The 27,368-nt window shown below is 42.3% G+C and overlaps 2 protein-coding genes across 2 annotated transcripts in view; one reads left to right on the top strand and one right to left on the bottom strand.

Moving 5' to 3' along the window:
- LOC146521957 (uncharacterized) overlaps nucleotides 1-15,175 on the top strand; it is a 40,924-nt gene extending 25,749 nt beyond the window's left edge. The window contains exon 3 of the mRNA XM_085139948.1: nucleotides 1,761-15,175. Coding sequence (XP_084996074.1) covers nucleotides 1,761-2,478 — 718 coding nt within the window. The 3' untranslated portion in view covers nucleotides 2,479-15,175. The remainder of the gene's footprint in view (nucleotides 1-1,760) is intronic.
- rell1 (RELT like 1) overlaps nucleotides 9,851-27,368 on the bottom strand; it is a 40,775-nt gene continuing 23,257 nt past the window's right edge. Inside the window, exons 5-8 of the mRNA XM_085139933.1 lie at nucleotides 23,061-23,309; nucleotides 20,917-21,049; nucleotides 16,283-16,326; nucleotides 9,851-16,204 (exon numbers count right to left, since the gene is read on the bottom strand). Coding sequence (XP_084996059.1) covers nucleotides 16,291-16,326; nucleotides 20,917-21,049; nucleotides 23,061-23,309 — 418 coding nt within the window. The 3' untranslated portion in view covers nucleotides 9,851-16,204; nucleotides 16,283-16,290. The remainder of the gene's footprint in view (nucleotides 16,205-16,282; nucleotides 16,327-20,916; nucleotides 21,050-23,060; nucleotides 23,310-27,368) is intronic.

Here is a 27,368-nt window from a genome sequence, read left to right as displayed (position 1 = left end):
GCTAACCTTTAGAAAGCAAACATTATTTCACCTAAAACAATTTCTTCATTTTACTTTTCAGCCTGATGTGTTATTTGAATGGAAGCTAAGAAACACTTCTTTTATGCTAAGGTTAGCTTTAAGCTTACAGTCAAACAGAAAGACTAAACATCTGTGTGTCTTCCACTGTTCGCCTCTCATAAACCAACATCTGGAAGTAAAAGGGAGTACTAAACATTTTAAACCCAAAAGAAGAGTGCAGTCAGGCCTGTGCACATTTCCTTCCTACAACGCTCTGCATAATATATCTGACATTTACATGAGCAGTGCAGAACTTACCGCCGCTGAGGCTCTAGGCAGCCTCTGTAAACATCGAGAGCATGCACGCCCCGGACATCACATTGCATTTGAAAATGTGCAGCGGCCGCACAATAAAGTACCCTTGTCGTTGTCAGTGTACAGTATGTGGTCGTCGGCGCATCTGACCCGAGGAGCCCTGTCAGACTGACGGAAAGCCCTCTTCGTCTGTCGCCATGGTGATCCGCAGGCTAAAACCGAGGAGTCGCTCTTCTAGAAGTTCGAAATTCATCTTCTGTTTGTAGCAGTCAGAAGTCATCTGTGCTTAAATAAGAAGTTAAAATGACACTGAATGTGAGCTTGCATTTTAAATACTGTGGGGTGTGTTTTCACTACATCTAGTCGTTGAAGGTTTACAAAAGATGTCTCTCACGTGTGTCTGTAGCCCACAGTGACCTCTTTAAAACACTTAGTTTGTCACATTAGCAATTTAAAACCCAGCGGCAAAGTGTAGCTCACTAAAGTACACACAAGTACTGTTCCTAAGTACAAATTTATATTTAATACTTGTACAGCACTTCGTGTCAGAGCGAGATACTGTACTGTTTACACTGGTTCAAGTTTACCATCAGCCTTCATCTGTCAGGCTTCAAAATGGTTGATTGACTAGGCAGTACTTCCATCCTTTCACCTGTGCTCCTAACCTTAATAATTAAATAAAAAAATATTATACATTATTATTGATTTTTAATGTGAAATTGTTATTAGCATATTTATTAGCTTTGTGTTATTAATTCCCTGACATGTCCAAAATAAGCCATGTTGCTTCCCTCACCACTCCTGTTAAGCTTGAACTTTCTCCCGACTGACTGATTGGCTTTGAACAGGTAGGTGTGGTTGCTGTGCTCTCCACAGACGACAGCAGGTTCACACCGAGCACAGAAGTGAAAAAGTCTGGAGATGCCGTGGCGAACGTGATGCCGCCTGCAGCATTACCCAGCATGACTGGGTTGGGGGATGCCAGTTGAGCTGTATCGTGCTAATCTGAGCATACATCCTATTAAAGGGGACTTCATGCCTCCCTCATGGAGTCTGTTTGGTCAGAAAGGCTCTGTCAGTGCTCCTCCTGCTCCTGTTTACACAAAGGAGCAGACACTGGTCCTGCTGATGGGTTTGATGCCCTTCTGCGGTCATGTCCAGCTCTCCACGCCTGACTGTATAGCCTCCATAGCATTAAGACAAAGCGAACCTCCCTGCAGTCATACACACTGATGTGCCATTCACTTTTGGGGCCTGTCTTGTTTCCTCTGCAAAGTGATTTACAGGTGAAGTGGTTTGTCCTTCCTAACAATAAAGACTGATACCCCTGAACTTTACCTGAGCATGTTCTTTACCCTCATGATCAAGTTGTAGTTATATTTTTTTGAGCAGTCTATGATCATTGTAACTCTAGCAGTGACTTTTCTGGTCTTGCTCTCTCACAGCTACGTCTACGACCCCTCAGCTCCAGTGGACGTGAGGAAGAGCGACTCCACAGGCAGCTCGCTCTACCAGCCCCATCGCCGCCCGGGCGGGGCCCCAAACAGGGACCTATATGGTGAGGCCATGCAGAAGCATGGCTTTCATAACATGGCTTACAGCAAGTCCAATGAGAGCACACTAAAACTAGAAGTTGACAACAACCATGTCAACCAAAGACTACACCGTCAGGGGAGTATACCACCGACAGAGGGAGGGCTCTACATCATCCAGCCACAAGGGGTGGGGCAGCAATGGATGACGCAGGAAAAGGGTCTGAGCCAGGTGCCCGTGTACCCCAGCGTAGAGAATTACGAGACCCAGAGGAGCCAGGCGACGAGTAACGGGTGGACCAGCTCCGAGCACCGGCTCAGCAGCACAGAGCTTTCAGCAGACGAGATAGACGAGGGCGTGGGAGGGACCCCGGAGTACCTGTGTGACACGGGGGACGAGGGCAGCGTCTTGTCAGTGGACATCCAAACCAGCAACACCAGCTTGTCCTCAGGGGGCACGAGGGACGAGCTCACGCTGACAAAGACTCTCGACGTCTCCACGATGGAGAGCGGGATCTCGGTGTCGAAGAGCGAGGACGAGGAGCAGGAGGTGCAGAGCGTCACGGACTCGATGGTGGCAGAGGCTCTCGCTGCTCTGGAGGCCGCCACGGCAGGAGAGGACTATGAGTGAAGGGCGAATGCGCTCACCCACAACATAAAAAACTCTGAGGACTCAAAAGAGCATCGAAACCACGATGAGACGTTGCCACGCTTCTGGAGAATAACGCTCATATCTAAGAACACGGGAATGAATGGAAACTCTGTTTACAACAAAGATATATTTTTGAACCCTTGGATATTTTTTTAAGCTGTGGTTATACTGACAGAAGATAATGTGTGCCTTGTGAAGGAGGCTACATTTTCAAAGCTGCAAGTTTTGCATGAAGCCACAACCAAAGAGACGTCAGAGTGCACGCTGAGTTTGACCTGCAGTGCACCCAACACTCCGCACAGTCCCAATAAGCCTGGATGTGCTCACTCCCTGCTTTGTCTCTCTCACACACACACACACACACACACACACACACACACACACACACACACACACACACACACAGAGAGAGAGTTAGTGATACACCACATGTTGCTTTTATCATGTTTGGATCTTAGTGTTTCTTCTGCAAACACAGTCCCTGCCATAGCCTGTACAGGAACCGAGCACGTGGATAATCAGAGGTCATCATGGTTTTGTTCCTTATATTTTGTTCTGCTGTTATTTATAAAATCTCACTGCTTTCTAAAATTGATCTACTGAATATTCCGTAAAGGAAGGATGAGGAGCGGTCTTTTAATCGAGGCTTATTCACTCGCTGATCGTCGCTATTATGCACGTTATGACTGTGTGAAAACATTTCATAAACAAGACCATTTATTCTAGTCAATGTGAATGTAAGATCAGCTAAGGTCAAACTGCTGCTGAGTGAACCTCAGAGGGGTCATAGCTTCACCTTCTTAGCTTTTTACTTTTAATTTTTATTCCACTTTAAGGCTTTGCGCTTCTCGTCCAGCCTGTGACGTTAGCTCAGCTCGGTGATGACCTAACTGAGGCTGGGCGGCAGTACAGAGTGCTTTTTTTTTAACTCCAGCCTCCCCCATGGCTGCTCAGTGTTCATCATAGCTCCATAACCAAGTACACGCTTCTGTCTCATTCACTGAATCTCATACAAATGTAAGCCAAATTCAGCTCTAAGGTCTTATAGCTATCTTTATCAGTACTTTGGTTTTGGAACCACACTCAAGTAATGGTGATTAATCACAAATAATAAATAAACTGTTCTGATCAGTTGTGTTTTAATTTTATTTTCCCTATTTGCCCCCATTTCAGTCATGGTTTGGCTGCCAAATGATTTCTATTTGTTTGTATTATAAATTAAAATAAAAGTACTTGAAAAATTGTGTCTAATTTGTGTATCTTGTGGATTTAACGCTACACTTGACAGCTAGCTGAAAGAGGACATAGTCATAAGATTTTATCTTATTTTATCTTATCATGTTGATTGAACGTTTATAGAATTATAAACTAAACAAGTTCAGTACTTGAACTTCTTGTAATCGCTACGTTAACAACAATGTAAATGGATAATCACAGTATTTAAAGTTTCACAACTTCCTGTTGCGGACATTAAATTTTAAAGAATACAAACAAATAACTGCTACTTTAATGTGCCTGAATTAAAGCCCCGCTTGCACTCAGCGTGCTGCCAGTTTAATAAAGGATAAATATTCCGCTACGGTAGATTTCTGCATGTCAAAGTAAGCTTCTGCTTTCCTGTGGAGGCCTCATCTGTTGTGGCTGCCCCTCCTTGACCTGCATCTGCAGATCTCTGGGCAGAGAAAGAGCCAAACGCTACTGAGATTAGCAGCAAGCAGACTTTTGGACTTTGAGTGAATGAATGTCTGAAAATGACTCTGCTGTGTTCTCCAACAGTTGAATCTGTTTATCTGGACGTAGCGTTTTCAGTGGGAGAAACGTTTCGTCACTTATCCAAGTGACTTCTTCAGTCTTAGCTGACTGCAAGTTTCCCCAATCTTATAAACAGTACATTTGCATAATGACTGAAACCAGCCCACTGAAGGAACAATGGGCTGGGAGGTCAGTTCCTTCAATATAATTATGCAAAATCTCATAACCATTGATCAACAACCACTGATCAATGGCCATGAGTAAAACAGGATTAAAACGAAGTCAGTCTGACATAGGCACTTGTCAACCGTGCATCTATATAGGAATATAAGTTGTGCTCATCAGTGTCGACTGCCTCAGATTGATTGCAGCATGTTGGTAATCTGGCTGTTTTTATTCGGCAGTTATTTGTAGATCTTCTCCAATGTGATTGCAGACAGGACCCCACAGGTTGCCTCCCACCTCCCGATGGGTGTCATGGTCTAGCAATCGAAAGCAGTTGCAAAGAGGACTGATGCATACTGGACCTGTGAAACTTTTTGTTGTTGTCGTCGTATGCAAAAGAAATTAAACACACTCACGGGGAAACCACCATTTCTGTCCTAGTCACAAGGAAGTTGCCATCCTATTTTTAGTCTAGTGTGACTGAGGTGTGATCTAACTTTTACATAGAAATCTATGCAAATGTGTGATGAGCACTAGCTTATTGTCCCCGTGATGATTCGGAGCACTAAAAACAAGTTATTTTTTATTTAATTCCAGATCCTGAGTGTAGTGGAAGGAACTGTAATTTCATTTTTAGGGTCTATTATTCAAAAGTTGTAAATGAATAGTCCAGTGGCTGTAATTTTACAGGAGTAACACAAGTAGCACAGCTCCTGTAAGTAACCCAGCAGGTTTCTAACTATGATGTTAAAAACTGCTCTGCTGGGGACCGACAGCTCAAACAGCTCAGTTCTTTCAAAAATATTCTCCATCACCTAATGCTCACAAAATAAGACATAAAATCATCCTCACAGAAGCTCTTCTTATTTCAGCAGACTTGCCAGATAACAGCTTGGTTGCCAAAGGGAAAGTGGTCGTTTCCCTAAGGAGGCAGTTTTTTGCCAACCTAAGGGCATGGAAAAAAATACTGCTCCAGTCACTACTCGTGATTTTCCTCCGCACCAATTCTGTTACACAATTAAAACATCCAATAAACGTATACCAGTTCATTTAAGTGACGAACAGATGACATACCGAACACATTTTTAAAGTCACTTTTCGGTGTTCGCCATTCACCACAACATCTAAGCGTTTGTTTATGAATGCCGCTTCGCTCCCGTCTTCATAATAAGTGTGATCACCATGGGACTCGGGTGTTTAAACCTCGCCATCGCAGCAGTTAGAGCCTCAGCGGGCAGCGTCCAGGGCCTCGGGGCCTCGGCTAATGAACACCTGTGGGTGTTTGCTTGAACCCCACACATCTCACGTACACACCTCAGGAACTTCCACAGCAGCCAATAATCCTGATCGACTGGCTGACCGAGAGGCTCTCGGTGTCTGTGTGAGCACAAGGGGTGGAACAGAGCCGCCCAAAATAGCTCTTTCTTTGGTGATTTATCTACTCCTCTCAGCCGCCGCCTTTCCATCTTCATCCCTCTGTGCTCCTCTTCGTGTTATAGTGGGCTCTTTATTTAAACCTTTGGATTTCTGGCTAGTTCATTGGTTTTACATGAAATGTTCAATTTTTAAATTCATTGGTTTATTAAGATACTGTTTCGAGCAGGTGAAGTTGCTGTTAGCACGTCGCTAGTTTTTTACCCGCTCACCACGATCCCGTGGGTCTGTCAGACTCTATCTCTCCCTCTCTGACTTTTCACTAAAATCCCTTAGCACGTCCCACTCACCGCTGAGTTTGAGACGTTGCAGGAAAACCACAGAAGACCAGAGGCGGTTTCATGTCACATACGGCGTGCTGCACCACAGCGGGATAGACTACCAGCCTCCAATCCACACTGAGGCCTGTGTGCGAATGCATTCACAGTTTAGCCAAAGCTTTGATCCAAAAATGCCTCGGAGCGAGCGAACAGTACAGCCTGTTATGTTTTTATTTTTACTTTTCCCCCCATGGACAACATAATTTGTGCATTGCAGTGGGCGGCTGTTCAGCTACCAGGTGAAATCACAAGCGGAGCACAAATGAGCACAAAAGCTCGTTGGCGGGCTGTTTTGAGTTGTTGTTGTTGTTTTTAAGAAATCAAAAAGAGCAGTTTTCTTTATGAACTTCTGAACGTACACCCTGCTTCTCAACGTTACGATCAAAGACATTAAAGACAAAAAATGTTCCCGTGCAGCGTGATGACAACAGGATCTGCTTAATCAAACTAGTGACTCATCTTTCCATCAGAGCTGAGCTCGCCTAGTGCGTCACCGCCTCACTTTGATCCTTTCACTCGGTTCAAGGATACACAGAAAGGTAGATTATACACTCTGCACAGGCAGATAAATAACAGCTGAGGCTTTACCTGCACACAAACAGCAGAGCACGAAGTTTGAAAAGAGACACGTGTCGGTGTGAGCAACTTTTATCGGCGAGCGTAACATCAGCACAAGCTACGTGTTATTGTTTGTGCAGAAAGGGAACATGTGAGCTGCTGTCAGCTGAGAAGAGGCATCGACGAGCAGAGGAGGGTAGAAGCCTTTGAGGTGTTGGAAAGCAAACAAAAATCACATGACATCAGAGCAGAGGAGGAGAACGGCTTTAGATTTATGTTAACCAGCCAGCTCTCCACAGTAAGTGCTCCTTTCAGTAAGTTTAACATCACCTCCAGCTACAAGTCAAGCGTGCAGTTTGTGAATTTCAACCTGATCACTTCTCTCATCGAAACAGTTGTTAGTGAGAGCTCCTAGGATCCTATGAACTTTTAGTTCAACTATAGTTGAAAATCTAAATCTTTTAACACATAAGCAAAAAGTAAAAAAGATAATCAGGATAAAAACAAGCAAACATAAACAGCACTTTATGAGTTTTCTCACTGAGACTGACTCATCTCCTTAATAACAGAGGATTATGTACTTATATCATCTTTTGGATCAGCGATGGACCAAATTAACTTCTAACGCACTGCTTGTTTTATTCCACATCCATGCTTTTACTTTTTTAAATGTAGTGACCATCTCAAAACTACTAAAATCATTTTTTTAAATTCTCCAGTCTTTAGCAATTACTAGATTTCTAAATCTTTTTTTTTTTGCTCTTGCAGAAATTAAAAACTAAAAATAAAGCAACATTTGTATGCATATGCATGTATTTCCTCGTACAATCTGTTGATCTTTGGTTCAGGAAGCTTTCTGGTTTCAGTTTGTGTCCGAGTGCTACTGACCCATCACATTTTAACAGGCTTTAAATAAGCGTATCCACAGCTACGAGCAGAGGGCAGAACAGGAAGTCCCAATCGAGACAGCTGCAGCTGGTTATCTGGATATCTGGGCTACAGACTATATGCAAAGGATGGCCAGTGAAAGATCTCTTGTTCAGAGGATTTCATTGACTCAATCAGCAGTTTCAAAACTGAATAAAATGCTGTCAAATCGCCCTGTTTGAGTCAAAAAAGGAGGCTGAATGTGTGCACACTCATTTGTCTTGATGCATGCTCAGTCATCCAAGTAAGTAAATCCCAAAAGGTTGATTCTGTTCATCACTTGTTTGACTGACAAAACGTTTCTCCGACTGAAAATGCTATCATCCAGAGGAACAGAATCAACATTTTGGGATGTACACTCATTGTTAACGAAGGTTCATTTTCAAGTTGTTAGCCAGCGACTGTGCAGTGTCCTCAGTTTCAGTCAGATCCACCTTTTGCTTTTTGTGTTCAGCTTCAAAAGGTCAAGGTGGGTAATTTACACCGACAACACACAAACTATGCATGCAGCCCATGTATTGGACTTCAGAGAAGTACAACAGGAGTGACTTCATGTTTCTCCAGTCGTCCACGTCCACAAAGTCAACCACATAGTTACTACACAGGATCCTTTCCAATACTGTCTGGTTTGTTATTAGGAGTTAAAAAGATTATTTTCAAGAAAACAGCACAGCGGCCCTGAGAGGTCAAACGCACTGCAACTTAATTAGATGTCAGCAAATAGAAAAAAGCCACAAAAGCGAGAAAAACAAAACCCAATTTGGACAAAAACCTTAGAAAACACAACATGTCACATGATTCTTGCTGTATATAACAGTAAAACATGTTTACTATTAGTTTCCTGCTATTGTCTTTTCTTAATTCCTGCAGTCGTGATTTGTGTGCTTCTGCAGCGTTTTTTCTAGTTGCTGGTGTGTTTGACCTCTCGGGGCCAAGACATACATTTTTTTATTACAGGTATATCTCCTGTTTCGCACATGTGCATTTACATTTTGTGAACAACATTTCCCATCTGCCTGTAAAGCAGAGGCAGGTGCATTCAATGGTTTTTCTTTAGTCAAACATTCATCCCGATGAAGGTCTTTTCTCCCATTTAGCAGGAGCAGAAAGAAAAAAGTCTTTTTCGTGGAGCCTGTTATTGAACTTCTCCTCCAGAACCATAAATAATTGTTGTTAATTTCTATGAATGAACGTCACTTTTCTACCACCTAGTCTTCTACACGCTGTAAGCCAAGCTCGCATCTCTGTAGTGTTCACCGTCTCTTCCCTGTCATCAGAGCGACTCGAGATAATGGCTCAAAAGTAGCTTCACGACGAGTTAATTTGTGCTGTACATCCACACAGCGAGTGCGGACAAATAAAAAGCACCGGCGTGTCGGATTCCTCTGCGTTGTTTTTATCAGGTCCATTAGGCAGCCGGCTGTAGTCCCTGAGGTGTGCGCGCTCAGTTAGCGTGTTTGTTTTTCTCAAGGCTCTGTTGGCGTTAATGATGTCAGCCTTTATTGCGGCACACAAACACACTTCCTCATCTCAGAGGAAAATTTATACTTAAAGAGAAAATATCCACCTCTCAGTAAAGAGAAAAAACTGTTGCTGTTGTTGTCTTTAGTATTAGCTTAAAGGAAAATGCACAGGACAAAATAAAAGCATCGTTCATGTTTGTTTCACGGTTTGAAGGTTTTATTCTTTCCGTCTTTAGGCTTGTATGAACATGAGTCGAGATAAGAGTTTAAACAAAAGTTAGATGTGTTTTAGTTATCAGCAGCTACAAGCACAATGAGTGTTTCTGGAGCCGCACCAAACAGCACAAAGAGGGATTTTCTCTTTTTTGGTCTCGCTTTTGTTAAGGTAGGATTTCGTCGGTCATCCAGCTGTGAGTCTGTTGATTTATCCTCCCACGCTCTTGGAAACCCAGTGAACAAACTATAAACCTGCTTAATTAGTGTCAACACTGAATGTAATCTTTAACCTTTTAAACGTCTGAGAAAACAGCCCAAAAATACTCCACCTCCCCCCATCCTGGGAAACCTGCTAATGTTTCACCAAAGTTAAATATGAACTCTTTCATTAGAAAACCAACTTGGAGGTTTTCATAAAGAGATCCCATGTAAGGTTTTCCAGCTTTAGGTTTTTATTTCTTAAAAAGCAGCTGCTTTACTTGTAGAAACTGTTGGAAATTTAAAAAAAAATCTGCCTTGTCCTCTACACCAGCGGTCCCCAACCCCGGGCCACGGACCAGTACCGGTCCGTGAGTCGCTTGGTACCGGGCCGCGAGAGTTTAGGTTCGAGTGTGAAATGTATGGTTTTCAGGGTTTTTATCGGTTTTTAGCGTTATTTTGTTATCGTTTTTTTTTCTGGGTCGTTTCATGTGTGTTATGAATAAATCTTCTTTTTTTCGGTACCAGTACTAGTTTTATTTTGTTGTATTTTTCCGCCACACATTAAAGGCCGGTCCATGAAAATATTGTTGGGCATAAACCGATCCGTGGCGCAAAAAAGGTTGGGGACCGCTGTTCTACACTCACCACACACTTTCTTACTGACACCTTGCTACTACCATGTTTGACCCTCTTTGGCCTCCTTAATTATTCAGATATACAGATTCAACAAGGTGCTGGAAACAATCCGCTGAGAATTTGGACCATGTTGGCATGACAGCATCACACAGTAGCTGCAGATTTGCCTGCTTCACATCCATGATATGAACCTCCTGCTCCACCACTTGTTCCCCACGGTGCTCTACTGGATTGGCTCTACTGGTCTCCTGCTAGAAGGAGACATCAGACGATGTGTACACTGTGGTCATAAAGGGATGGGCGTCGTCATCAACAATACTCAGGTAGGCTGGTGTTTGAATGATGCTCAGTTAGTCCTAAGAGGCCCAAAGCGTGCCAAGAAAACATCCCCCACACCATCACACCAGCAGCAGCCTGAACTGTTCGTAAACAGCAGGATGGATCCATGCTTTCAGATTCTGACCCTCCCATCTGAATGTCACAACAGAAATTAAGGCAACATTTTTCTAATCTTCTGTTGTCGAATTCTGGTGATTCTGTGTTAAATGTAGCTTTGGTTTCCTGTTCTTAGCTGACAGGAGTGGCACTAAGTGTGGTCTTCTGCTGCTGTAGTCCATTCAAAGATGCTCTTCTGCATACTTTGGATGTAATGAGTGGTTATTTGAGTTACTGCTGCATTCCCATCAGCCTTTCTCCTCTAAACACTAACATCAAGAAGACATTTTCACCCACACACCTGCCGCTCACTGGATATTTTCTCTTTTTCTCGTATTCTCTTAAAAAACCTTTGAGATGGTTGTGTGGGAAAAACCCAGCAGACCAGCCTGTCTGTGAACAACAACCAACATAAATCACCTTTAGTCCCCTTTGAGATTCAGCAGGTTGTCTTGATCGTGTCTATAAACCCAAATGTACTGAAATGTTTTCATGTGATTGGCTGATTAGATATTTGCAGGTTATCTAAATAAAGTGGCTGGTGAGTATTTATAATAACAAACCCAAACAACTGAACCGTCTTTCAGCTTTTCCAACTATATTTTGAAGACTTGATCTTCACATCAGCAGCTGTCATCTCGCTGATATATTTGATGATTCAGATACTGGAATGATAAATTGGAGCATTCATGTTTTTTTTTCCACTTTCTGTGCATTTAAACAGCTCTGAAGTTTCTTTCTCACACTTATGAAGACAGTCGAATCATCTTTTTAAAGTTAAAGCCCTGACGCAGTTCAAACGCTGTGAAACATTGACGTGACTTCCTCCCTTTTAGTCCCATCTGTTTCCCTTAAAAAAAATTTTTAAAAAGGAAAGGAAATAAAAGAAGTTTCTCCCCCCTGAGCTCCGTCCTCTTGGCTGATAGCCAGAGACAAAGATAAGATGTAGGGCACTTAGCCTGGCATCAGCATGGGAGCCCTGTCGCCCGGAGGCCTGAATAATTCAGCGCCTGAGATAAATTTACCGCTCATGAAGTCATGCAGAAAAGACATATCAGAGCAGCATTATTACCTTTGCTCTCTTTATTTGAATACCTAATTAGGAGATTGAATTTTTTTGTTTGTTTTGTTGGTGTGAAAACCTCGCAGAGACCGAACCTCGACTCTAATAGCAAAAGTAAACACACATGCAACAGGAGTCCATATTTGCGCTCTTGTGTAGCTTACTCGCATTTTGCACCGTCATGCACAACCTTCCTGACAGGTTTAACACTCTGAAGGCATCTTTGTGCTTTGCGTTTATCAAGGGCGGGTTAGCTTTGAGCCATGACTCTAGTGTAGTTCCGTTTCGTTCCTTCCCACGACCACACTGTAAACATCTCCGGTCGCTGTCAACAGCCAGAAAGTCAGTCGTCAATCCAGCGCTGTCGAGCGGCAACAACGTGTCACCCAGAAGCCTCGTTTAATCACATCCTGGCTGTTGTTCGGAGTGAAGTTATAACCTGAATTAACAGATTTGTATCTTTTTCCTCAGCTCTCCTGTGCCCTTTCTTTTAAGGTCACCAGCTCGGGCATCCTTTGTGCCTTTTTTGCACGACCTAACCCGATAAGACTCAGAAGGTCAAGAGGAGACAAAAAAAAAAAAGGAGTCGAGCATTGCTAATCCTCCGTCTAGCGCTCAAAACACCCCTCCATCTCCATCTCATCTCCATTATGTGGAAATAATATGATAGAGAGCCGGAGGTCGACAGACTACCTCCTTGAGATGAATAAGACAAATCATCTTTTCATTACGGCGCCGAAAAAGAGAGAGAGAGGGGCAGTGAGCAAAGAAGGAAATGAGACAGAATAGGATATGAAGACGGATGGTTCAGTCGCACGAGGGAAGGGGAGGGAGACGTCAGCCTGCAGGTCAGCGGACACTGGCTTTAATCATTGCAATGCGGTGGCGATGCAGTGCAGGGCAACACAAAAAGAGGCGACTTCATGGTTTAAAATGTGTTAGTCGATTTTATTTTTGTCTTTGTACAATGAGGAAAAAAGACAGACCCATAATATCAAGAACAAAAAGTGCATGCATATTTAAAAAAATAAATAAATAAAAAATGTAATACATGACACATCTGCATGGCTCTCCACTCTGGGGAGGGACTTTTGCTTTCTGGTTTTAGTCACGGTCTAAAAACTGAAAGATGACGTCACACCGACAACATCAGTGACAACTTTGCGCAAGTAGGCAAACAAACTTTTATGTCTACAACTGATCGAATTACCCTTTAAAATGTGTTTAAACCACCACATAAATCAGCTGTTACGTGGTAATCGTAGAAAAAGTAAAAATTTACAACCTTTATTTCTGTTTAAGATCTTCTAGGAATAACCTTTGAAGTTCATCTTCATCAGAAGATAGCGAGAGTGTTCTCTGCCTCTGCAGCGACCCTTGGAAACTATTCTAAATGTCATCAAACCGATGACACACTGTTGCACACTGAGGTGTCAGACGTTGTCATTAAAGGTACAGGGGAACTTATAAAATGTCTTTATGGGGTAAAAAGAATAACTTAACACATCCTTCAGTAGTTCAGCTTCTCCCCGGGTTGTAGGGAAGTATGATTAAACTTTGGGTGCAGTCAGTGATGCTGACTAGGTGGGAAACCTTTGACTTGGGTGAGACCAATACTGGAGTTTTGGGGCAGATGCATATTTTTGAAGTAAAAAATAAGTTGGTGTTAGTTCACGGGCCAATCCAGCAGTAAATTCTGAAACTAGCAAAAAGCTTAAACTGCGTCCACAAAGGACGTAACCGGCTCATCACTTTGAAGCTGATCATTGGTCACAAGCAGTAATTTCAGGATATGGTTACCCGGGTAACCCCCTAATGTCTTTGCTACCAGGAAGTATCTCAGTCATAGGTATTCTTTATTCTCATTGGTAGTTGTTTCAGTTGCTCACCTGGATCTTTTGCATGTAATCTCCTGAAGTTGCCAAGTAGCATTCACTTTCTACAGTTTTTGGTCGCCACGTCGCTGCTAATTGCTTCCAGTCTGCACACAACTCAACTGGAGCGATCGCTCGTCTCTGAGCCTCTGTCACGCTGTCCTGCAACATGAGCTGCAGATGCTGCTGAGACTGTTGTAAATACTAATTCGCTGACACCTGCATCATCTGCAATACGATTTAGAAAAGACGAGAAAAATCCAGACTATAACTGAAACATCTCTGATACAAACATTGTTGCTATAGGACTACATCAGGTGCTAAAAATCAGCCAATCAATACAACCGTTTTAACCACAGGGAAAAACGTCTTAATAACATCTTTCTTTAAGGGGCGTCCACACAGGAAGTGACTAAAAGTGACGTGGAGATGAGAGACGACTGAACGTCAAAGACACATTGAAAAGTTGCCGGGTCCTGAGTTAAACTTTTCTCCGCCTGGACAATAGTGAGAGAAGCGACTACCAATGAGAGCACAGGAAACGGCTGACTGACATTAGATAAGTTAGTAAAAACATACAACAGGGTTACCTAAGCAACAGGAGCCTGGAACGGCTGCTCATGACCAACTGTTGTGGCGAGCACTTCCTGTGACACTGCTTAACCTTCATGTAAGCACTTGTTTCTATGCTTAAGTGCTTTTAACCTTATTTAAGGGGAACTCTGGGTTCAGCATCCTGTCCAAGGATACTTTTACCTCCAGACCAGAAGAGCCGGGGATAGAACCGCCGACCATCTGATTGGTACATGACCAGGATCACCATTACAGAATCACGATGGAAAAGCGTTACATTTACATTTTTAAAATATTGTATTTGATGACATAACAGCATCACATGAAACTCTGACATAACATCATATTTACGCTGATCTACGTTAGTACAATGTTCCAGAGATGTCTTTGGTTTGGTGACCACAGAGCAAACCTGCCGAAATTATGGCCACAAGCAACATGATCCACTGTGTTTATAGGCTTTTTGCCCACTTCCTTAGAGGTTAAGAGCAAAGTTAGCATGGCAACAAAAGTGATAGGATAAAGAGTGAAAATGAGTACACACCTCATCTTGCATCAGCCCATGGCGCTAGTCTATCCACACGTACTCACTTTAAGAGGTTACATTCACAATAAGACCATTTCCTTAAAGATGTAACTCACTCAGTACACTGCTCTGCACAGTAAACGATTCTTGATACAGAAAACAGAATGAATCACAGCACCTACCATCTGACCTTTGCCTCAACGCACGTGTGCGAGCACAAGCACGTTTAGAAACGAAAGGCACATCTCATAAGAAAGAGAAAATAAGGCTTACATCCTGGTGGGCCCGTTGATAACATAATCCACAACGGATTAAACCATTTGTGCAGTATCTGCTCTCAGGATGGAATATAATAAAGGCAGCTCACGCTAAAATACGATAAATCCAGGCTAAATAAAAAAAAAAAAAAGGCTTTGATAAATTAAGTCAGGGCAGAACGAAGTCGATAAGGAAACAAACAGCCTCATAAAAATCAACGGTTCATATTGAGGCTCACTACATCACAGCGTCGCCCTTTTTACTTAAAAAGGTTTTAACTCAGAATGTGTTTCAGACGTGTTCTCTACACTAATATAACACAACACTGATATAAACTGTATTTTTGTTATTAAGGATACATTATAGCAAAAACAAAACAAATCTAGAGTGGGACCAGTGCAGTATGTGTATCAGCTGCTTTCAGTTTGTCTTTTAGGTTTTGCTTTTTCATTTTAATTCTCTGTCACGGTGGTGGAGACCAAAAACGGAGCTAAAAGGAGGCTAGATAGTCAGAATTGGGACTCCAAATGTATGCTAATATCTTCTAAGTTGAATGTATTAGCAGGATACTGCACAGGACAAAAAAAAGAACAGAAATAACAGACTAACAGAAAACATCCAGCGAGCGGCTCGTGTCTGAATATTTGAACCGATTTGCTCTTTGACCCGGAGTTCTTATTAAAAGGGACGATCAGGTTGACATGCACTGTGAGGACAGTTTATCATCCTGTTCATATGATTACAGGATGTGAGAACCTTGCTTTGGTCACGCCTGCTAATGTTCCCGTTTAGCGTCTGGCCACGATATAGTCCTTCCTATTTGGTAAATGATGGCCTGAACTGGTTCGCAGACTGGCTCTACCTGTTCCTGGGGTTTAGTTCTACAAATAAACCAAGTGATGACGTGTTTAGAACCTCCTTGTGAAACTGTAATGCACAAACATCACGGACCAGTTGCTTTTTGAGGAGTACGACTGTAGTTTTTGGGAGGGACAGCGCTGGTCGAGCCTCCATCGTTACATCAAGCAGTTGCCCGGCTTTTTTTTCCCCCCGTTTACTTTTTGACACTACTGGGCAAGCCACTGCTGTCCAGCTACCATTTCAAGTAGACACACCTAAGCCATCTCTACTTGTAAAATCACCACCACCATCAGCAGCAGCGGCAGCAGCGCATCACTCCCTGTGGAGCGACAGGACAGGGGGACGATTCCCGGATCCATCTGTCCCTCCTGCACTGATGTTGAAAGTTCTTATTTGGGTTTAAAAAGTGTCCAGATGTTGCTCCTCTTCTCCTTTTTTAATAGCTGTAAGAAATATAAAAGAATATGTAAACAGCTCTGAAAAATTAAGACACGCGTGCAGCTGATGCAAACACACTTTACCTGGTTTTCTATCGTTTACCCTGGTCCACGCTGTCTGTCTGCTCCTGGTAGAGAGAAAAATACACAGACTAATTAACACATTGAACAAATAAAATAATAAAAAATTATAAAATCCATCCAAGAAAGGTAAAAGTCAACATGAAAGCTGACAGAAAATGAAACAAACGCGGATGCTAAATGTTTTCTAAGGCTTCAAATTGAACATCTCTGGACGTTTCTCTACCCTAAAACAAATTTGGTTAGGATGTCAATTCAGTGTAAGGCGCGTACTAAAGCCTGAAGCAAAGACTCTCATATTAAATAACCCAGAATCTGCTGGGGATTTTCACTATGACTAAAGGGTGAACTCTTGTGAAAGACAAATTTAAGGAACTCTGCATCACAAAGTTAGACGAGAGTAAAACCAGTCTACACCCTTTTGAAGTGCATCTTAAAAGGAATTTGAATTAGTCAAATGATTCATTAAATATATTTTGAAGCCAAAAAAGTCAAGGAAATAGCTTAAACTGCCAAATGGGAAACCAGGGAAATTGGGTTATTGGGTTCGCAGTCATAGTGAAGAAAAGTCACAGTCCGCTTACACTGTCAGGCTGTATGAAAGAAACCTGTTAGCATTACTCTTTGGGCCTACACTGTAAGAAATAAATGAGTAAAATTACAGTAAATGTTTTGGGAATTCACTACCCACAATGTCCTGTCATTATAAAACACAGATGTTGTTTATTCGCAGAAAATGTCCTATTTTATTTGAATATTATTTTTGTTTTTATTTTACCCCAAAAAATAATAATGAAAAACTTGATTTTTTCATGTCATTTAATTGTTTATCTATTACTGGATCATGTTGGTGTTGTGTGAATGATCTTTATCAGCAGGAAAAACTGTAAAATTTATGAAAATACGGTTAAATTTTAAAAATTTATACCTCTTTCACATTTCCAAAGCTGTCCGGTGGGACAGAATGGAGTCTTTCCTGGGCCAATCCTGGCCCCGGGCCCTTATGTGTGACACCTTCTAGTTTAGTGCTTTGTGAAGTAGCCCTCATGTCTCATTCATCAGCATGTGCAGCCACTTTTAAAGAATGACCGTACTCAAAGACTTCAAAACAAAAAAGTGTTGAGGACTGTGCACTCAGTGTGCGGTGAGTTCACTGATCCACTAATGCAGAAGGAGAAAACGTCTCTCCTTTTCATCTCTGGCGTTGCCTCTGCAACTGATATTGATATTTCTGCACCTTTGTGTCTCTGGCAACATTTCTCAGAGAGTGCATTGTCTGTATATGGCTGTAAATATACATATAGCAACTTGAGCCAAGTGCCCCCGTCAGAGCTGGTTACCCGTCCAGTTCTCATGGTCTGCTGCCAACCTCAATGCTACTGGAGTAGAGAACAACTCGTCAGGTTGCTGTTCATGCAATAAGAGCTTCCCTATAAGTGTTCATCTTGTAAAAGTAGAGCATGAGACTGAACCTAAACAAACCTAAATTAGGCAGAAAAATCCAACATGAATGTTTTGTTAAATTTCCCAAATTTTACTTCTCACTATGAATTATTAAGAGTGACCAAAGTGGCATCCACACAGGAAGCTACCGGCTTTGAATCATCGGTCACTAGCAGACATTCCAGTCTCTGGTTGCCTAGGTAACCCTGTAAAGTATTTACCACCCATGTCATATGTCACTCGGCGGTATCTTTCACTCTCTCTGGTTTTGCAAACAAGCAAAAAAACAAAAACACAGCCACGTAAAACAGAGTCACACGACGATTAGGACAAGCTGTTTACAGCTAGCATCCATCAAGAAGAAAGTGGCATTCACATGTGTGAATGAACATTAAATGTGATGATCAAGGATTCACCTTGATGGCTAATTTCACAGTAGGAGCACCACCCACCCGATTTCTCTAAAGACCTTTGCAGTAGGGCTGCTCGATTATGGCAAAAATGATAATCACGATTATTTTCACTGAAATTGAGATCTCGATTATTGACAATATTTATTTAACCCTTTATGACCTACTATAGAACCAAGTCCGCCAGAGCTTATATTATATTTTTACATGTTGTAGTGCCATTTGTGGGAAAATTTCAAGTTGCTATACATCAATATAACTGTTATAGCCCATATTTTTAATATGTATGCATTAAGTCCATAGTAACTACATTAATTGCAAAGAAGTACAATAAACTACAAAAAAATTTAAAATTGTTTTTGGTTTTTTTTTACATATATTTCTACTTGGAGAAATTTAAGAGGTTTTCTCCCTCAAAACTTTAAATACAAAAAAGTTGCAAAAAATAGTTTACAACAACAGGAAATTTATTTTGAGTGTCTTCATAGTTTTATTTTGGAGATATAGCAATTTTTATATACTGCAGGAAAAACAAAAAAAAACAATCCTATGATGCAAATTTGCAAAGAAAACAGCATGTGCATCAAAATAAACTATTTCCAGCAGTGCAATTCGAGTTCTAAGCATCCCAGAAACTATTCAGAAAAGTCAAACATGACTTATAAAAACACCAGTATAGGCTTTTAAGGCCTACAAGTAAAAAACTACATTTTCTGTGAAAATGACATCACTTTCAGTTTCGGGCAGGAAATGGCGGACATGCGATAGTTCGCGCTGACGTCTGTTTTAATGTGGGAAGTGTTACGAACAGCTGATCAGATCGGCAAAGCGTGTTTCTGGAATATTATGTTTTTGTTCTTGCAAGCGCTTTTTATGCAATTTTTGCAAAGCTTTATGTGGAAGGAAACCGTGACCTAGGACAAGCTGATGGCATAAGATGTAAGTTTGATATGCAAAAAAAATTATTGCGCTAGCTTACATAGTTCAGGTTCTACAGGGATTTAAAAATAGTTACACAAAACGGCGCATGCCGCTCTGACCGGCTTTAAAGGGTTAACAATAACAATGTATTGAATAATGACTTTAAAAAAATAATATAAAATAGTGTGCAAATACTGATAACAGTGCAAATGTTTACAATGTAAGAAATAAATGAAAAATGTAAACATCTATGTTTAGTGAACTTTGCAGTGTTGCTCTGTGGTGCAGCTACTACACCGTAGCAAAGTTTACACACTATGTCTACTTGATCCACGTCTGACTCCGCGAACCCATAATGTTTCCACACCACTGAAGTTTTTTTTTATCTCTCTTTTCAACCAATAGCAGTCACTCTCCTCTCCAAATAACTTCTGCTTAGCTTTCTGAGCTTCCCTCGGGTCCTCTTAATTGTTGTGATGCGTGTTGGAAATGCAGAGAGGTGCGCTCGATTTGCCACACGGAGCAGCGCGAGAGTAAAGCATGAGGGAGGTGCTAATAATCGGCTCAGTCATTTTTAATGATCGTTGAAAGCCCAGATCGTAATCATGATTAAAATTCGATTAATTGAGCAGCCCTACTTTGCAGTTTGCTGCAAAGCGCCTGAAAGCACCGTTTTTTTGTTGTTCACTGTTTGTTTTTGTTTGAAGAATATGAAAACACGTTATCTGCGAGGAAATTTCTGTTGTTTAACGGCAGCTACAGGACGATGCAGCTTCCTGTTCCTGTAAACACTAAATTAGACATCGAGGAGAGACGAGCGAATGCTGCTCACGATCACCTGGAGCACAGCATTTCATAAACCAGACTTCCTGTGATGTAAACAGAAGACAGCAGGCCGGAGGCTGGTCTTCTTTTTTTCTCCACCTCAGTGTGATGAATTTTTTAAAGACTCGTTTATTCGTTTTTTCTTACAGCCACTGCAATAAACAGCATCAGTGAACAGAAACTAAAAACTACTGTCCATGAATGCAGCGTTTACTCCATCTCATTTATTCTTATTGAAAATACTAGAAGTAATATTTCTCTGTGGTGCCATGTGTTTATATTTATTCACTAGAAGACGCTGCATTTGAGGTCAAATCTCCATCTGGACCTGAGTGTTTGCAGACTTCTACTTTAAGTGTTGCAGGCATTTTACTGACTTGTTACCTAAAAGCACAAAGTTTAGAGCCGAAATGACAGGTCGCGTATAGTTCAGTACCTTCAGGCATTTTCTAAAGCTTTCCACAAGGATTAGGAGTGTTCATGGGAATTTTTTACTGTTCTTCCAGAAGCACATTTGTGAGGTCAGACACTGATGTTGGATAAGAAGGCCTGTCTCACTGCCTCTACTCTAATTCACCCCAAAGGTGTTGGATCAGGATGAGGTCCGGACTCTGTGCAGGCCAGTCAAGGTCTTCCACACCAAATTCTCTTATCCATGTCTTTATGGACCTTTCTTTGGTGCACTGGTGTGCAGTGATGTTGGAACAGGAAAGGGTCATCCCCAAACCGTTCCCACAAAGTTGGGAGCGTGAAATTGTCCGAGATATCTCGGTATGCTGAAGCATTAAAGGGCTGAGACCAACTGCTGAAAATCAGCCCCACACCATAGCAGTGAGGTGGTTGATTTTATAAACCTTTGGTTATTGAAGTGACTGAAACAACTAAATGCAATGATGTGGATGGTTGAGTAATGTAGTGCATATTATAAAGAGAGGAATGTGAGATATGTGCACACAAATATTTATGGATACATAAGAAACGGAGCTCTTGTGCAGGGAAGACAAAAGCAGAAACAGGTAACATTTTCATCACACACACCTGAGGGAACTTGAATGTTGGTCGACTCTTCGGCTCCACCGCTGTGGGCGATGCGGGGATGCTCCCGTTAGAATCTAATATCAGCAGAGTTCGCCGCTCCCTGGCTGGTTTTTCACACTTTGTCACGCGGAACCTGAGAACGATAGAAGGGTTTGAATGTTTGTGCAGCCTGTGATCCAAATGAGAGAGCTGGTCCAGGTTCGCAGAGCTGGCTCAAACCCCTGTTCTTAAGCAGCTGACATGACAATGACTACATATATACAGTAGAGTGTATGAAGAATCGTATTTTTACCTAAAAATAAAAGAGAATTTAGGTGGCACTTCATAAATATTATATTAACATGGAAAAAGACCAAGTTAAAAACAGAAAATGGTCTGTTATTGAATGATCTAGGACAGAAACTCAGGTCATAAGCCATTCTTAGAGCCACACACACACACACACACACACACACACACACACACACACACACACACACACACACACACACACACTCTTTCTTGGTTTCTTACTCACCTAAACATGACATCTCTCTCATCCGCCCACTCTAAAGCTTTAATTAAATCAGCAAATGAATATTTGTATCCAGGTCATGCTGACCCCTCTGCATACGGCAGCATTCATCTAAGTGCGCAAATGAAAAGAAACCTCTTCGCATCCCAATCAGCTCTCAGCGGGACATTGAGGAAGGCTGCGTGATGGCGAAGAGGCTGCACACTTTCCCGGCCTCACTGGTGGATTGAGAAATGGTCTCTTTACTTTAAACTGGATCTAGGACACAGCGGGACTAGATTTATGATGGGAGTACACTGCCAGGATTTAATTCTCACTGTGGTGAATGCTTCTTATAATTACTGAAACTAAAAGTCTGGACATTGAACACAAACACAAGAAGAACCAGAAAAATTCCTGCACACTGCAGGATCATCAGGTTGATAATGAGGGTGTCCAAATTCCATGCACAGACATTGTAAAAGATGGACATAGGTGAACCCGGTGGAGAAGTGCCTTAAAGCTGCATCCTTTGCCCTCATGACCAGTAGGGGGCGACTTGTCCTCCTCAACAGCCCTCTGCTCTCTTTCTGATTACATTATGCGCTCAGTTGCCAGTTTCAGGTCAATACCAGAGCCAGAAAATAGGATTATGTTCATTGGCGAACAACTTTTCAATCAAAAGTTGTTCGCCAATGAACATGCAGTGTCTATGGTTTCTCACAGCTCAGTCAGAGCTGCTCCTTGCCATGTCCAGTTTCTAAACAACAAGCAGGCGACAGCAAAAATGCTTGATACTTTTACTTTTTTAAAAAAAAATAGGACACTAACCAGTGACATCACTGTGATTCCACCGTTTTATCTGTCTATGGTACCCTCACATTTGTTGCAAAATGTCTCTCGCTGGTTAATGACTTGTCAGCCACAACTCATTAGCCAATAAGCATGTAATATCAGAAACTAATTTTCTCACACAATTCTACAGGACCAGAACTCTTTTTGGAACCACAGCTATCGCCATCTGGTGGCTTTAAGAGAGAATGCAGGTACTTCAGGATTTGTTTTTCCAACCTGAAGCCAGGTCATGTTTTATACCGTCTGTGGTTGTGATGATTTTCTACAAGGGGACCAAATACACATGCTTTCTGCAAGCAGCTTGATGTCTATTAAATTGTAAGAATAGCTCCTGTCATCGATTAAAGCTTTAGAGTTAGGTGAACACTCACTAGTCAACATGACAGCCCTGGTGATATCCTGAATAAGATATTAGAAGTCTGCTTATTAATGTTTGTGTCTCAGTTTTGTGAGGACCTGTGCTGCTAACAGTGGCACGTGGAGCAGTCTGACCACAAGTTTCTGACCTCCCAGTGTGGTATCAAAGTGCAGGAGAGGCTTGTGCCTTTTAAATGAAGTGTGAATATTTTCGAGAGTTAATGTTTGATTGTTAGCACCGTGTGTGTGTCTGTGTGCACTCAAGCCTAGTGTCCCTCTGGGGCAAACAGTGTGTCATTTTTCATTTACTTCTGCTAATTAAACCACCTCGTGGTGCGATTCTGAGAACATTTTAAAGGCAGGAAAATCATCAAAAGGCAGTAATACACCCAGTCTTGTCCTTCAGTTATGATTCAAACACACACACACACTTGCCCACCTGCCTACAGCCAGGACTGTGACCTCCACACAGTGACTGTGCCGCAGCTCTGCTTTGCGGGCCGACGGCTTCCTCATTAGCGGCCATTTCTTCTGGCTGCAGCGGGTGCAGATGTTCTTGTTGCCTCCCAGGCCCCCGATGGTGTGCAGGTGGTTACAGGTGTGCTTGGCTGCTCCCGGGGGCGCCCCCGGCGATACAGGTGTCATTGGAGGAGTGGGAGTGCCGGGGGAGATGGGGGTGAGCGGAGGACTTGAAGATAAAGGAGGAGAAATGTGTGATCCTCGCAGCTCTTTCTTCAGTTTGCCACTTTTTAAAAGCCTTCATGAATTAATTATACAATATTGATATTGTGAAATGAACTAAAATCTTTTATAGGTCAACAACTGTAAACATCCAAAATGTGAGGTAAGAGGAACAAACCCCAACACGAGCTAAAGACTTCAGTCCATTTTACCCAGAGCATTTAAGCTCGCTGAATTCTGCAGTGCTTCCCTTATCGCAGCCCGCCGCTGCAGAAATGACACATCAATATTTCATACTTCAAAACAATTACTGACAAGCTCTTTGAGAACAATCACCCTCAGTGATTATCTTTAAAGAAAAATGGAAGCAGTTTTCTGCACCGAGTTTGGCTGCAGGTGAAGTTTCAGACACACCATAAGTAAACAATTAGATAAGCCCACAAATAGAAGCAACGCAGACACGAAGGGTGTCGAGTCACATGATGTTTGTCTCCAGCTTCCTCCTCTGAGAGTTTCTTCTTCATTCACTCCCCGTGTGTTCTCACACCACTTTGAATTTAATCATTAGTTATTATTAATCTCTGGCTCTCTTCCACAGCGTGACTTTTGTCCTCCCTCCCCTCACACCCAGCCCGTCGCCTCATGCATTTATTACTTCCAGGCTGGACTACTGCAATTCATTATTATCAGGATGTCCAAAAAACTCACTGAAAAGCCTTCAGTTAATCCAAAATGCTGCAGCAAGAGTACTGACAGGGACTAGAAAGAGAGAGCATATTTCTCCTGTTTTGGCTTCCCTTCATTGGCTTCCTGTTAAATCCAGAATTGAATTCAAAATCCTGCTCCTCACATACAAGGTCTTAAATAATCAGGCCCCATCTTATCTTAATGACCTTGTAGTACCATATCACCCTATTAGAGCACTTCGCTCCCACTCTGCAGGCCTACTTGTTGTTCCTAGAGTATTTAAAAGTAGAATGGGAGGGAGAGCCTTCAGTTTTCAGGCCCCTCTTCTGTGGAACCAGCTTCCAGTTTGGATTCGGGAGACAGACACTATCTCTACTTTTAAGATTAGGCTTAAATCTTTCCTTTTTGCTAAAGCATATAGTTAGGGCTGGACCAGGTGACCCTGAATCCTCCCTTAGTTATGCTGCAATAGATGTAGGCTGCCGGGGGATTCCCATGATGCATTGAGTTTTTCCTTTCCAGTCACCTTTCTCACTCACTATGTGTTAATAGACCTCTCTGTATTGAATCGTATCTGTTATTAACCTCTGTCTCTCTTCCACAGCATGTCTTTTATCCTGTCTTCCTTCTCTCACCCCTCAGCAGATGTTCGCCCCTCCCTGAGCCTGGTTCTGCCGGAGGTTTCTTCCTGTTAAAAGGGAGTTTTTCCTTCCCACTGTCGCCAAAGTGCTTGCTCATAGGGGGTCATATGATTGTTGGGCTTTTCTCTGTATCTATGAAGCGCCTTGAGGCGACATTTGTTGTGATTTGGCGCTATATAAATAAAATTGAATTGAATTGAATTAGATAGCTGCCCCTCCCTGAGCCTGGTTCTGCTAGAGGTTTCTTCCTTTTAAAAGTAGTTCAACTACAACTATCAACTGTCACCAAGTGCTGCTCAAAGGAGGCCATCTTTGTTGAGGGTTTTTTTTCTAATACTGTGGAGTCTTTACCAGTGCTGGGTGCATAGGTGGCATTACTGGAACAAAGTTACATATTTGTGTAATGCAGTATTGTAATGCGTTATCTTACTAAATTCAGTAATCGTGCTACAGTTAAAATTACGTTGTGACTTGTATTACAAAGATTATCCATGCCTGGCAAATAGAAAAGAAAAAAAAAAAACATGTGTACTTGCTACAATCAGCTGATTTCAGTTCGTGTGCGTCCAGGACAGGAACAGCTGCATTCTACTGCTTCAGCTCTTTGCAAGCCTCTGCACAGACAGCACGCTAACACTAAGCTAGCCAAGAACCTAGAGTGATGGTAAAGCCGAGCACATGCAGACCCCAGCCCAGCAGCCAGAGCCTGAACTTCAACAGGTAACAAAGGCAGTGATGAAGCTTAAAGCCTCAGCTTCTACCTCTTCATGTTTCTATAGTAGAATCAATCGTCATCTTTGCTTTTTGCTGATACCTGTGCTCATGGCTCTGGTAGCTATGATAGCTGGGATAGGCTTCAGCCCCCCCACGACCCTGATAAGGACAGCGGAAGAGAATAGATGGATGGATAAAAAGGGTCTTTAGACGAGAGTTGTTATTGTTGATGTTGATATTGCACTATATAAATAAAATTAAATCGAATTTAATGAGCACTATGTACTTTTAAGCCTCAACAAATCTGGTTATTGGGACATTGAAAGCCTTTAATGCCTTTTAAAAATTATTCCAAGAAATGTGACAGCTCATAAACATATGCAGCCACTGCAGACGGAGTCATTGGCCAATAATAGGGTACGAAATGTGATTTTGGTCCACCGGAAGAACAAAAGACGTGATGTTGGAGATAAAGTGACGAGAACAGGGACTGCTGTGGAAAGATGATGAGAGGGACTAAAGGACGGTAGAGAGGTGGTGGAGGACTGATGGCAGGAGAACGGAAGTTAAGCACTGAATCTGGAGAGGCAGATAGTGAGCCCTGGCGATACTACAGTCAGTCACTCTCCTCCTTGAAGCCTTTTCTCCATCCCTCTCTCTTGCTTCCTCCCTCTCTCCTTCTCCAAGTATCCAATAAATTACCTCCACTGATATCCTTTCTTCCCCTCCTATTCTGCCATCTCTAAGTGATCCACTGGCAGGCTGCCCATCCTGGCTGAGAGCGCGCGAGAGAGAAAGACAGATGTGGGACATAACAGCAGGAGAAACTACCACAGAGAGCCATCTGAACAAAATGAAAAAGTGAAAGGCAAACTAGGGGTGGAAATATGTGAAGGAAAACATTTGGAGAGAGAACTGAAGAAGTGAGACACATGAAAGTGACGCTGGGGATTGTGTGTCAATTCAGATTTTTCTAGTTTTTTTCCCCTTTATGTATTAATACGCTTTTTACAGGACACTCGGTGTGACACAGCAGAATACCTCAGTACCTAATCCTTGACAGATGCAACACGGCTACCATTTATCCACACTGTTTTCTCCCAACAAAAGAAAACACCTTTCCTCTCTTATCTCCTTTCCGCCCAGCACAATATGAAGCGGAGAGAGAAAGATGACAGCAGGAGAGAGAGAGATACAGAGAGGGGGAAACATACTCCACTAACTCGATTTACTTAGACTCCTACTGTCACAAGCATCTCCTCCTCTAATCCATCTATCTGCCCAACTCCTTCTCCCCTTGTATTAGAGGCAAAGCACCACTACACTTGTTAATGTACACTCCTCTGCTCATGGCTCTGTATGTGGGATGGTGAGCGGTGTTTCCCCTGCACTGATTTTCTCTGTTGGAGGTATGATTGCTCCAAGGAGTAAAGACATTAAGTTACAGGCTTGCATGCGACCTCACCAAAATAAGTCTGCTAGATTATAGAGGAGTATTAGGTCAAAGCCCATCATCCTGTGTTTGCTGGTTGGGGGAGTCCAGTTGTAACGCTATCAGCGGGAGAGCTACTAGTGGTCTAGCCGTGGCTTGTTTCCCTGCTATCAGCAGCTTTTATTGCACTTAAAGCTGCACAACAAGCTCTTATGAACTCCCAGTAATGTCTTTACGTCACCTCCACACTCCACCGTGTCATAGCTCTTTTACGGGTGGTGGGAGACACTCCATATGCATTCAGGCCATCAGGTTTTATACTACTGGGTGATCCTGGCCACAGGCAGCAAGCTAAAGCTGCTTTAGCTCATAGCTACCCAGTTTTCACATGGTATACTAGACATGCCATTTAATCTCAAGAGCAGCTATTAGAAGTGATTTAATGTAATAATTCTTGTCTCATACTGTATATAGTGTGATTTCTAGCAGACCAACAGCTTTGTGTTTTGTTAGCCGCAACACACGTTTAACATGGAGACCTGCTATTCAATGAAGAATGATAATCTATGGGAAAAAATTTATGTAGCAGATA

Source organism: Neolamprologus multifasciatus, chromosome 3 (genome assembly GCF_963576455.1).
Source record: "Neolamprologus multifasciatus chromosome 3, fNeoMul1.2, whole genome shotgun sequence".
In the NCBI taxonomy this organism is placed as follows: Eukaryota; Metazoa; Chordata; class Actinopteri; order Cichliformes; family Cichlidae; genus Neolamprologus; species Neolamprologus multifasciatus.
This window is presented reverse-complemented; position numbering and strand designations above follow the sequence as displayed.